General features: G+C 41.7%; 1 protein-coding gene across 6 annotated transcripts; it reads left to right on the top strand.

Annotated features, from left to right (window-relative positions):
• Positions 1-4623: 4623 nt before the first annotated feature.
• MED7 (mediator complex subunit 7) lies at positions 4624-12907 on the top strand. Of its 6 annotated transcripts, none has more exons than XM_041750378.1 (2): positions 4624-4729; positions 8917-12907. In XM_041750378.1, the coding sequence occupies exon 2, from the start codon at positions 8934-8936 to the stop codon at positions 9633-9635; it is 702 nt and encodes a 233-aa protein (XP_041606312.1). In that variant the 5' UTR covers positions 4624-4729; positions 8917-8933; the 3' UTR covers positions 9636-12907. The 6 variants fall into 6 exon arrangements, with proteins under 6 accessions (XP_041606312.1, XP_041606313.1, XP_041606318.1 ...); XM_041750379.1 differs by lacking the exon at positions 4624-4729 and adding an exon at positions 4744-5182; XM_041750384.1 differs by lacking the exon at positions 4624-4729 and adding an exon at positions 5296-5320.
• The last annotated feature ends 2564 nt before the right edge of the window (positions 12908-15471 follow it).

Genomic DNA, 15471 nt, shown 5'->3' with positions numbered 1-15471 from the left:
ACCACATAATTATCATGTTATTTTGTATTTTTTTCCTTCATAGCCCTATCACTATCTGAAATTATTTGTTTGCATGTTGCTGTCTGTGTCTCTCCATTAGAAGGCAAGGCTTTGTCTTTTTTTCCTTCTAGAACAGTGCCTGGCATAGCAGACATACAGTAAAGATTTGTCAAATCAACATATTCCTTGTCAAGCTATAGAAGGCATCTTTGATGAGTAAAGATTCTGAAAATATAGCCACATAAATAAATATTTATTACATGCTACATTTTTACTAGCCCCTTTCACAATATGAGTTTCATACCATTATTTATTTGTAGTTTATTGTAAAGAACATTAGACTGAGAGTCAAGAGTTCTAGATTCTAGCCTTAATCTAGCTACTACCTGAAAGACACTGCACCTTTGGGTCCAGCAATTCAATTTCCAGGAATTTATCTTGGGAAAAAGACTGAGCAGGAGTACAAACAGATGTGTACCGGGATTAATACCCAGTGTATTAATAATAGAAAAAACTTAGAGGAAGGTAATTTCACACAATGGGGCTTTGGCTAAATAGACTGTGATTTATCCTTCAAGGTCGCACTGTGAATTCACTCGAAAATGATGACTGAATTAATTTTGTTATACAATAAATGTCCATTGGCCAATTTCAGCCACCATTCTAGGTGTGAGGATGTATCAGTGAATGAAACAAAAACCCTAGTGAACCTTGTATTTTAATGGGGATGAAAGGCAATAAAAATAAATGTACTTTATAATGTGGTATCACATGATGGTACGTTCTATGAAGAAAGGATGATGCATAGTAAAGGGATTGGGGAATCCCCCAAGAGAACCCAGTGTTTTCTATGGTGACCAGGAAAGACTTCTCTGAGCAGGTCATATCTGAGCAGAGACCTGAATGAAGTGAGAAAGTGAGGCATGTAAATATCTGTGGCAGAGAGTTCCAGGCAAAGATAGTGCCCCTCAGGCAGGAGTTTATGGTGGCAATTTTGAGGGAAAGAAATAAGGCCTGTAGCTGGAAAAGTGTGAGAATGGAAACAACAGTAGGAAATAAAACTGGGGAAGTAGCCAAGGAGTTGGTTTTGTAGGGCCTTATAGAGGACATTAGATTTTATTGTCAAGATGAGAGAAAACCTTGGAGGATTTTGAACAAAGGAGTGGTCAGGTCTGTCTTATATTTTAAGACTGTGATAAATAAGCTAGGGGAGGACAAAAGTTGGAGCAAGGAAGCAATTTAGAAGGCTATTTCAGAAGTCCAGTTTCCAGTCCTGTGCCATGGACTAGGACCATAGCAGTGGGAATGGTGAAAATTAGTTATATTTGGGACTTTTACTTATTCTAAATAAAATGAATACAAAGGCAGGTATGGTAGTTTCAGTGGCCTATGGGAGGAAGAGGAGTAAAAGATAAATTTTTGGAGTTGAGTCTTTGTAGTTGAGTGAAGTGCACTTGAATAAAGATGTTGGATAAGGCGGGGTCTGAGTACAAAGGAGAGTATGTTGCCAGGGCCTCGATACCACCTAGTTCCTACCACGTGGATGAGATCACATGAAGAAGTGAGAACTGAGTCCTGGGGTCAAATGTGCCAAATGTTGCTGCAGGTGGAGTAAAATGAGGACTAGGAATGAGCATGGGAGGTCTTGGTATAGGTTGCATTGAGTAAGGAAAGGGTTAAGGTCTAGGCAGGGAGAAAGAGGAGGCCCCTAACTCCCTTGAGGAGGCTCATGAAGGGGGCTGGAGTTGGGGTGGCTTTGTGACCAGGCTCACAAAAATCCCAGATCTGGAGAAATGCTGAGGCTGACATAACCAGAGATAAGGGAACAAACCAGACCGCCTGGCCCTGAATGTTAGGGAGTATTTTTTTTTTTTCCTGTGGGCAGCTACATTGTAATTACAGAAAATGATGATACCTCAAAGAAGTAAGTCATGTTATCAGTAGTCTTTGCTCAAACCAAGCCGGCACAAGAATTTCAAGGCCACATGCTTTCTGGTCAGTTCTCAATAAAAGACTGCCAGTAAAAGCTCACAGTGGCAACCCATTTGGGACCTCTTTCACTGTAGAGAGTTTTTTTTTCTTTCATTTCTGTTCTCACCTTCACTTAGTCAACTTTCGCGTCACTTCACCATTTGGTGTCCATGGGGTTCATTCTTTGACTCTGTGAGACAAGAACCCTGCAACCCTGTAACAACATTGGATGAATGGGGAAGAAAAGTCTGATTGGGGTATGCTCACAAGTGAATGGATTTCTTCAACAAATACACTAATGTGGTATGGAGATGGAAAAGACTATTAAAAAGAAAACCATAAAGGAGTGCCTAGGTGGCTCAGTTGGTTAAGTGTCTGACTCTTGGTTTTGGCTCAGGTCACGATTTCAGGATTGTGGGATCAAGCCTCGACAGGCCCCATGCTCAGTGGGGAGTCTGCTTCTCCCTCTCACTCTGCCCCTCTCCCTGCTCACGTGAGCATGTATGCTCTCTTTTTCTCTAAAATAAGTGAATAAATCTTTTTTTTTTTTAAAAGAAAGAAAACCACCCCAGGATAGCAAACCAAGACTTAATTGCAGTTTCAACCTTTCCAGGAGTAGAATTCTAAATCAATCAATCTAGAATTTTCTGATCAGCACCAAATGAGGTAATCTATGGCAAGGGGCCATTGTTCCCCACTCCCAAAGGAAGATGAGGTAATCTTCAAAATAAGGCCCTGCTCTTTCCCCTAAAGGAACGTGACCTTGTGTGAAACAAACCTTTCCTTTGCTAATAGCTTCCTTGCTCCACCCTCCTTTCTAGAAAAATGTTCCACTTGGCACAAATCCTTGGAGTTCCCCATCACTTGCTAGATGGGATTTTGCCCAATTCATGAATAGATTAAAAAATCCAATTAGATCTCTTAAATTTACTGGGTTAAATTTCTGTTACTTAACAGAAACTTTAGAATCAAAGATTAAAGGTAATTGAAAGACACATCAGCCAGTTACAAAGGCTTATTGGATCCTGAAGCAATTGGTATCCAAATAATGACTTGATTTTTATGATTTTTTTTTTTTTTTTTTAAGAAAGGTAAGGGGTGGGGGAGCAGAGGGCGGGAGAGAGAGAATCTTAAGCAGGCTGCAGGCTGAACACACAGCCTGACATGGGGCTGTCTCATGACCTCAAGATCAAGAACTGAGCTGAAATTGAGAATCAGAAGCTTAAACAATTGAGCCACCTAAGTGCCCTTGATTTTGATGAATTTAAATAATTGCTAATTTATTTTATTTTTTTTTAAAACAAATTTTATTTATTCATGAAAGACACAGAGAGAGGCTGAGATGTAGGCAGAGAGACAAGCAGGCTCCATACCTGGAGCCCATTGCAGGACTTGATCCCAGGACCCTGGGATCGCGACCTGAGCCAAAGACAGACACGGAACCACTGAGCCACCCAGGCACCTCTACTAATTTATTTTTAAATGATATAACATTTCTATCGTTATGGGGGAAGATGAGAGTCCTATTTTGGACGTGTATATTAAAACGAAATAATGTCTAGATCTAATGGGTATACATTGAAGGTGGATAATGAGCACACTTTTTTTTTTTTTAAAAGATCTTATCTATTTGAGAGAGGAAGAGAGAGAGAGAGAGAGCAAGAGCAGTGTGAGGGCAGGGGGAGAAGCAGATTCCCTCCTGAGCAGGGAGCCCAAGTAGGGCTTGATCCCAGGACCCTGGGATCACGACCTGAGCTGAAGGCAGAGGCTTCACCCACTCAGCCACCTAGGCGCCCCTCTACTTTTGTATATACTCGGAATCCCGTTCTTTTCTAAAAAATGAAACCAAGTAATCTTACTTTAGAGGTAAAGTTGAAAACTTTTATCAGAATAACAATTTTTTTACGTCCAGTATGCTCTCGTCAGATTTCCACGAATTTGTAAGTTTGTTACTTCTTATGAAAATTGCCTCCCAAAAACTTTGATACATTTTTTTGTTAGTTACCTGGAAATATAGATATGTTTCAATTCCTAAATGAAAATAAATATGAGTGTGAAGAAATAGAAACTGAGAATGGTATTAATTCCCGGTCACGTTCATAAATATTTCCAGATTAAAAGTAAATGTAATGTTACTTTGGACAGTAGGATTAGAGTCGATCTAATTTTTAAAAATCGGCTTATCTGTATTTTCTAGTTTTCATGTAAGGCAAACGGATAAGTTAATTTTAGGTGTCAAAAAAAAAAAAAAAAAAGATAAAAAAGGAGCGAAGCTACCAGTTGCAACTTTTACTGATAGAAAGTACTAGCACAGGGATCCCTGGGTGGCGCAGCGGTTTGGCGCCTGCCTTTGGCCCAGGGCGCGATCCTGGAGACCCGGGATCGAATCCCGCGTCGGGCTCCCGGTGCATGGAGCCTGCTTCTCTCCCTCTGCCTCTCTCTCTCTGTGACTATCATAAATAAATAAAAATTAAAAAAAAAAAAAAAACCCAGCCAAAAAAAAAAAAAAAAAAAAAAGTACTAGCACAGATACCCCCACGCCCGAGGCCGCCGGCGACCGAACCGCCGAGGGCGGGGGAGGTACGCGCAGGCGCAGTAGCAAGGCATCGGTTGGAGGCGGGACTAGAGCGGCGGCTAAAATACAGTTCTTTCAGCCAATCAAGGGGCAGTGTCAGGGGCTTCTTCCTGGAGGAGGTGGCCGGAAGTTGGCTTTCGGTTGCGGAGGCGAAGGCGGCTCCAGCGTAAAGCCAGAGCTGAGGTAAGTGGGCGGCGACGGCTTGCGGCTTCGTGCCGCGTGCGTCTCGCCTTCCGGGCCCCGCGGCTTCCCCAGGGCGGGCTGGGAATGGGGGAAGCCTGGCGCGGACACGCTCCGTCACCTTCCTCTCCCACGTCCCTCGGAGATGCGGCCTCGCTGCTGCTCGCGGGGAGCCGGGCGGAAGGTGCCGTCGGCGCGGCGCGCTCGGGCGGTCCTCGGTGGGGGGAACCCTGAGTTCTAGTCCCGCGCCGCGGCTTTGCTGAGCTGGGCGGCCTTGGCGGGCCTCGGCCCCCGGGCCTTGTCCGCGGAGGACGACCGTGCCCGCGCTCGTCGGGGATGGAGCCTGAGGTCGGCCGCCGACCCCAAGCCTAGTGGCCACGTCGAGGCGGGGAGGCGCTCGGGCCCAGTCACCACAGGCACCGGGGGCGGGGCGGCACCCTGGATGCCTTCCTCTCGGTGAGCCCCCGGCTTGGCACCCACCCGCGGAAGGGGGGCCTGGGGCCCGACCGCCGGCCGTGACGCTTGGCGCCGGTTTCAGTAGAGACCCCGCCTCGGAAAAGTTGGGCCCGGAGAAGCGGTGGAGGAATGAGCAGGGTCTGTGCGACACGTCAGGTTGCTTCCGTAGGCGAGCTTGTCCTGGGCAGCGGGCAGGAGCCGGGGTGACGACCGTTGCCGCGGTCTCACCAGCCGCGACGCGGGGCAGGCGGCCCCTCCGAGACGCGGAGCCTTCCTCGCGAATGAAGCTGACAGACGTGTGAGGGAGACTGAGAGGCTTTTTTTTTTTTTTTTTTTTTTTTTAAAGATTTTATTTATTCACGAGAGTCCCAGGCAGAGGGAGAAGCAGGCTCCGTGCAGACGTGGGACTCGATCTCGGATCCCCGGATCCCGCCCTGAGCCACCCAGGCGGCCGCCGAGAGGCTTTGAAACGTACCTGTCACGTGGTTGGCCTCTGGGAAACGGCAGGTTGAATAGAGGAGTGCCTGTGGCGTGGGGAGGCGCAGAACCGGGCGCCCAGCTAAAAATGCTTGAGTGAGGCGGAGCCTGGGCTGTCTCTACAGTCGCTTTTGAAGTAACCAGATCAATGCTAATTCTCTGATTTTGGTAGTAATCACATATAAACACTGTTTATCACCCCCACCTCCACCACCCCCTCCCCGCAAGCAGTTTTACCCCTTTTTACTCGAGGGCCGCCTTATATTACAGAGAAAGGTTTTATCCACTCATATTGATGAAGTCATGGATGATTTCCGACTTTTCCTACTCTTTTCAAACCTCGCTGCATTAAACACCCTTAGTGCACATTTTTATGTGCTTGTGACGTAGGACAGATGTTAGGGTTTGAAACCAACAGCCAAGAAAGAGTTCTTGAGACGTCTGTGGTGCAAAAGAGTGGTCTTTATTGAAGCATGGGGGCAAGACCCGTGGACAGAAAGAGCTGCCCTGGGAGAGTGCGACCTCTGCTGGCATCCAGCGCCTGTCGCATGGAAGGTGTTCTAATATTTGTTGAATGATGGAGTATTTGAAATCTCGATAGTCGGTTAGATGAAAAGTATCCTTTTTAAAACTTTGCTTTTAGAAGTATATTAGTCTGAATATTTTCCTGCTTTTATTCAGCATTTGCATTTTCCTTGTCTTTTTTTTTTTTTTTTTTTAAGATTTTATTTACTTGAGAGAGAGGGAGCTAGCCCAGCGTGGGGAAAGGCAGAGGGAGAAGGGAGAAGCAGATTCCCTGCTAAGCTGGGAGCCGGATGCGGGCTCAATCCCAGGACCCTGAGATCAGGACCTGAATCCATGACTTGAGCCAAAGGCAGAAGCTTAACCGACTGAACCACCCGAGCCCTCCTCCTTGTCCTCTTTTGTCTATTTTTCTGTTTTAAAAAACGGAGGTTAAAAAAAAACTCAATCAGTGGGCCTTTATTGAGGATCTTTTAGGTGTTGAGGTGCTGGAGATGGAGTTGTGTATTAGGCAGTTCCTGAAGTCCTAGTGCCCTCCTTCCAGTGGGAGTGGAGTCAGAAAATAAATTTTTGAAAAGTCAAAATAAAATTTCCAATATTTGCTCTGTTAGCTTGCAGGCATTTTTCTCCCAAAAGAATGGGGTTGTCTTTTAATTTTGCTTATGATAATTTTCCTGTGTGGAATATTTAGACTTATTTTTGGTAGTTAGAACTCTTGGCCTTTTGTAGGAGCCTTAAAACTTGGTAGTTATTTTTGTGTTTTCTTTGTTAGGTTGTGAGTGACACTAAGATGGAAGCAATGTTTTTTTGTTTATCCTTGATGATGTAGTGTAGTGTTTAAGATATTATGGTTCTGAATCCTTCCTCTACTACTTAATCTGTGACTTTATGCAAGTGGTTCAACCTGAATGTTTTATGAGCCATCCAGGAGATCAGGCAGTTTGGATTAGAGCTAGAAAGTACAGAGTCATAAACACAGAACAGGGCTTCTCCACTTTGGTACAATATTTTGACATTTGGGGCTGGGATAATTCCTTTTGGGGGGCTGTTATACACATTGTAAGTGTTCAGCAGCATCCCTAGCCTCTACCAATTAGATGCCAGTAACACCCCATCCCCCAGTTGTGACAAGTAAAAATATCTCCAGACCTTGCTGTATGTCTCCTGGTGGGCAGAATTGCCCTTGGTTGAGAATGACTGGTAGAAATGGTGTTAAAAGCCATGGAATTAACTGATAATCACCCAAGGGAGAATATAAAACAGAAGTCTAAAACTATTGGCCCATAGACCACAAAGATTGTAGATAGTTCTTTTTGACCTCACAAGACTTGACCATTTCTAGAACTAATTACCAGTATTTAAAAATTGAGAGATTCTGCATGAAATCTGGATTTTTGCCCTCTTTTAAGAAATAAACTGGGGAGCAATGGGTTTTCATTTCCATATGAAAGCTAATGGCTGGAGACTTTGAGATTTGGCATGCTTATTCATCTGAATCATTGTCCCAGAGCGCTTCACTGTTTATGTTACCTGCAGTTTTGGCACTTGAATTTCTGATTCCCTAATTTAGAGTGAGAAGAGGGCCCCCAGAGCAACCCTCTGAGGCATATAACATTAAAATTTGGGTAGAGGAAAGGCACTAAATGGGATTGAGAGGGAGTGGCCAGTGAGATAGGAAGAAAGCCTAAATGTAGGCTCATGGAAGCTGAGGGAGAAGGGAAGTGTGTTGAAAAAGAAGAAAATACTGATGAAAGATTGAGTAAAATCACTTTCGAAAAATATCCATTGGATTTGCGGTGATTGTTGATGACTTTGAATAGTTTTTGTGGATTTAGGAGGTTGAGGCCAATTTGGATAATGACAAAAATGAATATGCAGAGGAGTGAATTATGAGTTGGTAAAGTTATAGTAGATCATGATGCCTTTGAGCACTGCCTCCTAACTCCACCAAACCTGCTCATTCACCTCACTCCCAAAAAATCCTTTTCACCATCTTGGCTTGGTAGAAACCCAGGGCTGCTCCACAGTTGCCCTTACTCAGTATCTCACAAAATTCCGAATGTAAAACTGCCTCCAGTGTAGTAGTATTTGCCATCTTTGGTGTTGGATGGTGGTGTTACACCTTGAAAATCAGGTATGGTCGGTTTAAAGTTAACCTGTCCATAAGAAAATGTAGTGTGCATTGCAGGGAAAAAAAGGTATGAAATTGGATCATCATTTCATCAAAGAAGCTCAGGTGATTCCAGCTGTCTGAAATACAGCAATGTTAATTTTGTCAAAGTGTTATTAGACTTATAAGTAGGTGTTTGCTTTTGGAAGCAATCTATAATATAAAACCAAAAGGATTGTGATACGAGATGGGGAGACAGCATGTGTAATTTGGCTATAGAGAAGTGTAGAAAAGTGATGTAACTAGTGAAGGCTATGGGTTCCAGATTTTATTTATAGATGAAAATATACTTCATATATTTTTTCTTTTTTTTTTTACTTCATATATTTTCTGTGTGTGCCAATGAAAGTCTTAAGCAAAGAAGGAGAAATAATTGGATGATTGAAGATATAATGCTAATTAGAAAAAGATGGCAGCCTGTCCATGTTGTTTTAGAAACTAAAGGGATTGTTTTGTCCTGTGCCCCAAACTGCCAAAGAAAAATAAGAAAAATACTGTCTGTAGTCACCCACTGTGACAGGTTAGTTTTATAACTCTACTCTAAATCTTTGGCTTATTTCCATAGGTTCTTGATCTTCCACTATGGGTGAGCCACAACAAGTGAGTGCCCTTCCACCACCTCCAATGCAGTACATCAAGGAATATACAGATGAAAATATTCAGGAAGGCCTCGCTCCCAAGCCTCCACCTCCAATAAAAGACAGCTATATGATGTTTGGCAATCAGTTCCAATGTGATGATCTTATCATCCGCCCTTTAGAAAGTCAGGGCATCGAACGGCTTCATCCTATGCAGTTTGATCATAAGAAAGAACTGAGAAAACTCAATATGTCAATTCTTATCAATTTCTTAGACCTCTTAGATATCTTGATAAGGAGCCCTGGGAGTATAAAACGAGAAGAGAAACTAGAAGATCTTAAACTGCTTTTTGTACATGTGCATCATCTCATAAATGAATACCGACCGCACCAAGCAAGAGAGACATTGAGAGTAATGATGGAGGTGCAGAAACGTCAACGCCTTGAAACAGCTGAGCGGTTTCAGAAGCATCTGGAACGAGTCATTGAGATGATTCAGAATTGCTTGGCTTCTTTGCCTGATGATTTACCCCATTCTGAAGCAGGGATGAGAGTAAAAACTGAACCAATGGACGCTGATGATAGCAACAATTGTACTGGACAGAGTGAACAGCAAAGAGAAAATTCAGGTCATAGGAGAGACCAGATAATAGAGAAGGATGCTGCCTTGTGTGTCCTAATTGATGAAATGAATGAAAGACCATGAAGGATGTTTCTTTTTCTTTTATTTTTCAGTAAATGGCATATATGGTTAATTTGCTTTGGAGAGTTTCAAAAGAGATATAACTAGAAGTCATGTAAATGACTTGACTCTAACTTTATCAATTATGAGATGTCACAGGCTGTAATTTTACTTTATGGCAAGTATAGGCAAATGAGGATATGTATACGTTAAAAGTAATCACCTTAAAAAGCAAAGTGCTGAAATTATGTGAAACATCCTGGTTTTGGAGTTGCAGAAAACATTAAAGATATCCTCAGTAATAGCAAGCTTTCATCTTTGAAAAGTAGGTTTGTTATTTAAGAATGATAGATAAATAAAGGATATCAAGCTGTATAAATGTGAAATTATAAAATCTTTAGATTTATTTTACTTAAAAAATTTACTTGATCTCTAAAAAAGTAGTGTAACATGTTAAAAGAGAGGAACCCCATAGATTTATAAAACAGCAATTTTATTTTTCCTCTTGAGTGCTTCTGTAAACACACTATCTCAGCTTCTTGTTCCTACCATGGGTAGGTCTCATAACCTGTTTCCAGTCACTCAGATAATAAGTCCTTTGAATACTTTTCATTACATTCATTTTAGTAAAATGTCTATGTAATTAGCTATACATTTCCTTTAAAGCCGTACTCAGACTTGCTAAGGCTGGGAGCCTGCAATGAGAAGGGGATTAGTAGCAGAGACTACTAATTGGATTGTGTATTGGAGATGCTTGTTGCCCTGAAATATGGCTTCCATGCCAGGGTCTACATTTTTTCACTCCTTGGGTCTATGTACAGCCATAGGACTAAGCTCTTAGCAATGGAATATGGGTGCAAAACTTCAGGCCTCTTGCATAACAATTTTTTTTTAAAGAGATTTATTTATTCACGAGAAACAAAAAAGAGGGGCAGAGACATAGGCAGAAGCAGGCTCCCTGCAGGGAGCCTGATGCGGGGCTTGATCCCCGGACCCTGGGATCATGACCTGAGCCAAAGACAGACACTCAACCACAGAGCCACCCAGGTGCCCCCATAACATTTTTTTTTTTTTTTGTAAGTTCCTCCATTTTCTTCTCAGTTGCTGGTTGGATGGCTATACCTGGGTTAACTTTGGAAGCCACTTGAAAATAATAAAAGTTCAGTCAGGTGGGTCTTTGAATGAGGACTAGGCTCTCCATTTGTTAACCACCCCCTACCCTAGCTGATTTGACTATATGAGTGAGAAGTCAGCTTGTTTTTGAGCACTGACATTTTATTTCTGCATTTTCTTTCCTGCTGTCCATCCTCTCTTCCAACAGGGTCTTTGTAAAGACTCCACTTTGTATCTGAACTTTGCTGGTCTTTCTCTTTATGTAGGTCAATGGTTCTAAGTTTTGTCCAGCAGCATTACCATCACTTGAGGACTTGTTAGAAATGCAGATTCTCAGACCTCACCCTAGACCTAAATCAAACTTGTTGGGTAGGGCCCAACAAGCTGTGGTTTAAAAAAGCCCTTAGGTTCTGATTCACACTCAAGATTAAGAATCACTGATAAAGGAGGCACCTGGGTGGCTCAGTTGGTTAAGCTTCTGCCTTCGGCTCAGGTTATGATCTCAGGGTTTTGGGATCCAGCCTCACATCAGGCTCCCTGCTCAGAGGGGAGCAGAGCTTGCTCCTGCCCACCCCCCTTCGTTCTCTCAAATAAGTCTTAAAAAAAAAAAGTCACTGACAAAGGTAGTACATTTTCCAGATGTCTACTTTTGATTCTTCCCTCAGTTCTTGGTTCCCGGTATACCACTCTTCAGGGGTTTGGTATATTTCTAGTCCTAGAGCTGGCAAAGTCTAGTTTAATATGGCTATATGCCTATTCTTTATGTGAAACATTTATGCATCCTTTTCCTTAAACATCTTGGGAGTGTAGACTGTTGCCAAGTAGATAGCTCTCTATTAGGCCACTAGTTGGCCAAAATTTTTTTCTATATGTGTTTGGTATAGTCTTTGGGCTCTGGGAGCACAGTCCAGATTAAACCTAAAGATTAAATCGAAGAGGGAGAGGAGCCCCCCATTTGCTTGGGGTGGGGGGTAGTTGGATATTGCATAACACGAGCAACTCTCCAAAAAATTTCTTTCCTTTGACCTCAACTGTTTTATAACTTTGAGGCTAAGGGGTACTAGCCCCTTATTTTTGGCTGCTTTTCAGTTTTGGAAAAAACTAAATGAGTTTTGGAAAAAACTAAATGAGTCATCTAATGTTACTAGAATCACAACATCATTTATATGGGAGAGTGTGTGTATGTGTGTGTGTGTGTGTTTAGGAAGGATTAGGAGTTAAAATTCCATGAGGAATCTTAAATTCTGACTTTGGGAGGATCTGAGGATCTGTTCTTGAAGGTCCAGGTAGCACCTCACCAAAACTAATAAGAGTTCTAATGTGAACTGCAATTACAATGAGATGAAAGAACACTAGTCTGATAGTTTCAAGTTTGAAAGTCATAGTCTTTCAATCTTGTGAGGGTTAAAATACATCTCTGTATACCTAGTTATAGTGAATATTCCTGATAGACTGATTCCTCAAAATGAAATCTCTGGAATAGCCTGGCACCTCTTGAAATTACCGATTCCCAGACTCCAGAGATTTTAATTTCATTGTCCTGGAGTGGGGCTTTGGCACTGGTATTAAGAAATCTCTTGATGACTGTGCGGTGAGTTAAAGGAGTATTGTATTAGTACACTCTGCTTAACTTAGTTGAAGCAAAATGACAAATTTTTAAAAAGATACTATGCAGTTACATGATTAAAGGATAAATTGAACTGTGAAGAGGACTAGAAGAGTCTCCAGGGCAACTGCTACTCAAACTCCATTCAGATCCCTTCATTGTTTCTCTTGTCAGGTTTCTTTATGTTAGCTGCTGCTGCTTTTTTTTTCTTTTTTTTTTTTTTTTTACAAGCCAGCCTTTTTTGTGAATGTATAGAGAATATGGCTGCTAGCAGTTCCCAAGTTTAAATCTTTGTGCACCGCTGTCAGGGAAAAAAGGAAAACTGGGGGGAAAAGGAGGCATTAACTAGTCCAGAGGGAGAAAATAATAAGAGTGGCATTCCTCATTTCAGCTGGGCCAATCAGCTGGCGCCCAAATCCTGTTAAGAATTTGGCAGTCCCCAAAATGTCCACGCATGGGAGAAGGTAGTCTCCGTCTCAGGAAAAGAAGTGCTGAGTTTTGTCATACTGTAGATGTCCATTACAAATTGAGCACATGTAAATTTTTGATAAAAATAAACAGGTTGTATTAATCTCTATTCCTAAATTCTCCACCATACTATTCATTTATTAATTGTATTCATTTAGTGAAAAGTGGGGTCCTCTGCCTGACACTGGTCTAGTTACCATGGAAATGGAGAATGGGGAGGAAAATGGAAGAAAGATAAAACAAATGAATTAATTTTTGAAGGTCTGTTTGTGTTTTAACTATTCAGCCATTACAACACTCAGAAGAATCTTGCTTCTCATTTTATTCCTATTGCCTGCTCAAAATTCCTTGTTCACACTATCTTTTCAAGTTACGTTTACATGTTCACATTTGTGAAGGGCTTTGGAAGGGAGTTAAAACTGTGCTGTGCTGTATTTCAGAGAAAAGGCCTGTGCTAACTTCTAAGGTCACTGGAAACAGCAAGTACAAGTGTCCCATAAAGAAAAAGCATGATTTGGGTGAGAAATCATGTTTGGCTGCAACATAGGGAAGAGGTTGGAGCTAGAGAAGCAGATGGAGGGCAGATTAGAGGCTTTAGAAGGTTAAGGGAAGGAGTTTGTTTTATCCTAAATAAGATGGGAAATCTATAGCAAATATATAGAGAGCTTTGCTTAGCACTGTTCTAATCATTTTACGTAGATAAATTTATTTTATCCTCACAGCATCCCAGTAAAATTAGTATTATGGGACACCTGGGTGCCTCAGCCAGAACCCCAGGATCATGAGATGCTCAACCACTGATCCTGGGGTTCTGGGATTGAGTCCTGCATCAGGCTCCCCATGGGGAGCCTGCTTCTCTCTTTGCCTGTCTCTGCCTCTATCTCATGAATGAATAATTTTTTTTAAAAAAAGCATTATGATTTTTTAACATCCATATTACAGATGAGGAAGCAGAGGTTCTAAAAGGTTATATAACTCACCCAAGGTCACCAAGCTAGTGAGAGGCAGAACCAGGATTAAAACCTAGTTTCAAGGCCTAAGCACTCAACCTCCATACTTGAGCACCTTTCTACTGCATCATATAATTTAAAAGTCATAGTGGAGCTTAGAGTGGAATCCCATATTTCAACCCTAAAGTCCATACTCAAGACACTACACAATACTGGATTAAGGGAGGAACAGATTTGTAGATGGAAATTATGAACTTCCTTTGAATATGTTAAGGCATTTATGTCTTAGACTTCTGCAGGGATCTTCAGGAGATACTGTTTATAGCGCTAATCTTCCTTAAAAACTGCTGTTGGTAGGTGTTCTACTATATGAAACTAAGGCTCAGTTTTGTGGCTTGCCCAGATGGTGTATCCAAATTAGAATTGAGGTCAGGAGTTGACTGCTTTTTCTGTAAAGAACAAGTTAGTAAATATTTTAGACATTGAGGACCATCAGGTCCCTGTTACAACTACTGAAATATACTGTGGTGCAAAAGCAGCCATAGACTATCTAAGCAAATGTGTGTCTATGTTCCAATACAACTCTCTATAGACACCGAAACTTGAATTAAATAGTTTTCATGTTTTGAAATATTCTTTTGATTTTCCCTATTTAAACAAATAATCCTTAGCTTGTGGCATATACAAAAATAGGACAGCTAACTGGATTTGGTCTGGAGGCTATGACCTAGGTGGTTGGATTCAAAACCCTGGAGTGTGCTTACAAAACTAGTAATAACCACAGAAATAAAAATTATAGGATTGTTCTAAGGCCTAAATTAGATTATGGCTACAAAGTACTTAGCACAATTTCTGGTAGTTAGTAAGCTATCAAAGGTCAATTAGTATCTTACCTGATAAGTCCTTTGTCTTCACTTGGCATTTAGGCTCCAGAGATTTAAGAACTGTTTTAAAATTGCAATGTGATTAGTCTAACAGTAAGTGGCACTCTTATCTCAAGTTTAGAAGCCACAGTCAGGGAGTAGGCAGGAGAAACTCAGGTGCTGCTTATGATACTGAGCTTGTTTTTATTCAACAAGTGAGACTTGTTGCCTATGTCTCTAGCCTACAAAATCTTTTCTCCTGGAGAGAACAGGGGGTGAATTTTTCAAAATACTTAGTATTATGTTGTTAATACAGTCTTTTGATCAGAGCTTTTGTTTCCCGGACAAGACCTGGGGAAGGCCTTGGTGCTGTTTGTACTGAGTGAATGATGACAGATGCTTCTCACATTTGCTTTACACATATGACCAAGGTCTGTGAATCTGCTGGTTCCCTGCCCCCCACTCTAGATTTGGAGTAAGGGAAGATGTTCAAAGGATAGGAGTCAAGTGGGGAGGCATGGCTGGGCTGACCAGGAATGCGTTATATCAGAACTACAAGGAATGATGTCTTTCGGGTCTTTATTGATTTTTTCATTCATTCATTCAACAAACACGAAGATCTGCTATGAATACCATCCAACTGTTAGGAGCCATTCAGAATGAAAATACTAACATGGAAAGATATTCTAGATACGATAAAAGCAAGTTACTATATGTAGTCTGAGTTCATATTTGTGTCTAAGTATATTCAAATTGGAAAAATAAAAATGATTTTGTGGGTAAAGAAATTGAGACTTAAGAATGTAACTTGCTCTACACCAAGGACACTTCAGCTAACAAATGGCAGAATTAAACCTCAG

This window comes from Vulpes lagopus, chromosome 3 (genome assembly GCF_018345385.1).
Source record: "Vulpes lagopus strain Blue_001 chromosome 3, ASM1834538v1, whole genome shotgun sequence".
NCBI lineage: Eukaryota > Metazoa > Chordata > Mammalia > Carnivora > Canidae > Vulpes > Vulpes lagopus.
This window is presented reverse-complemented; position numbering and strand designations above follow the sequence as displayed.

What these genes read in the sequence shown, in the direction of transcription:
- MED7 (XM_041750378.1), top strand. Translation starts at nt 8,934, where the DNA reads ATGGGTGAGCCACAACAAGTGAGTGCCCTTCCACCACCTCCAATGCAG.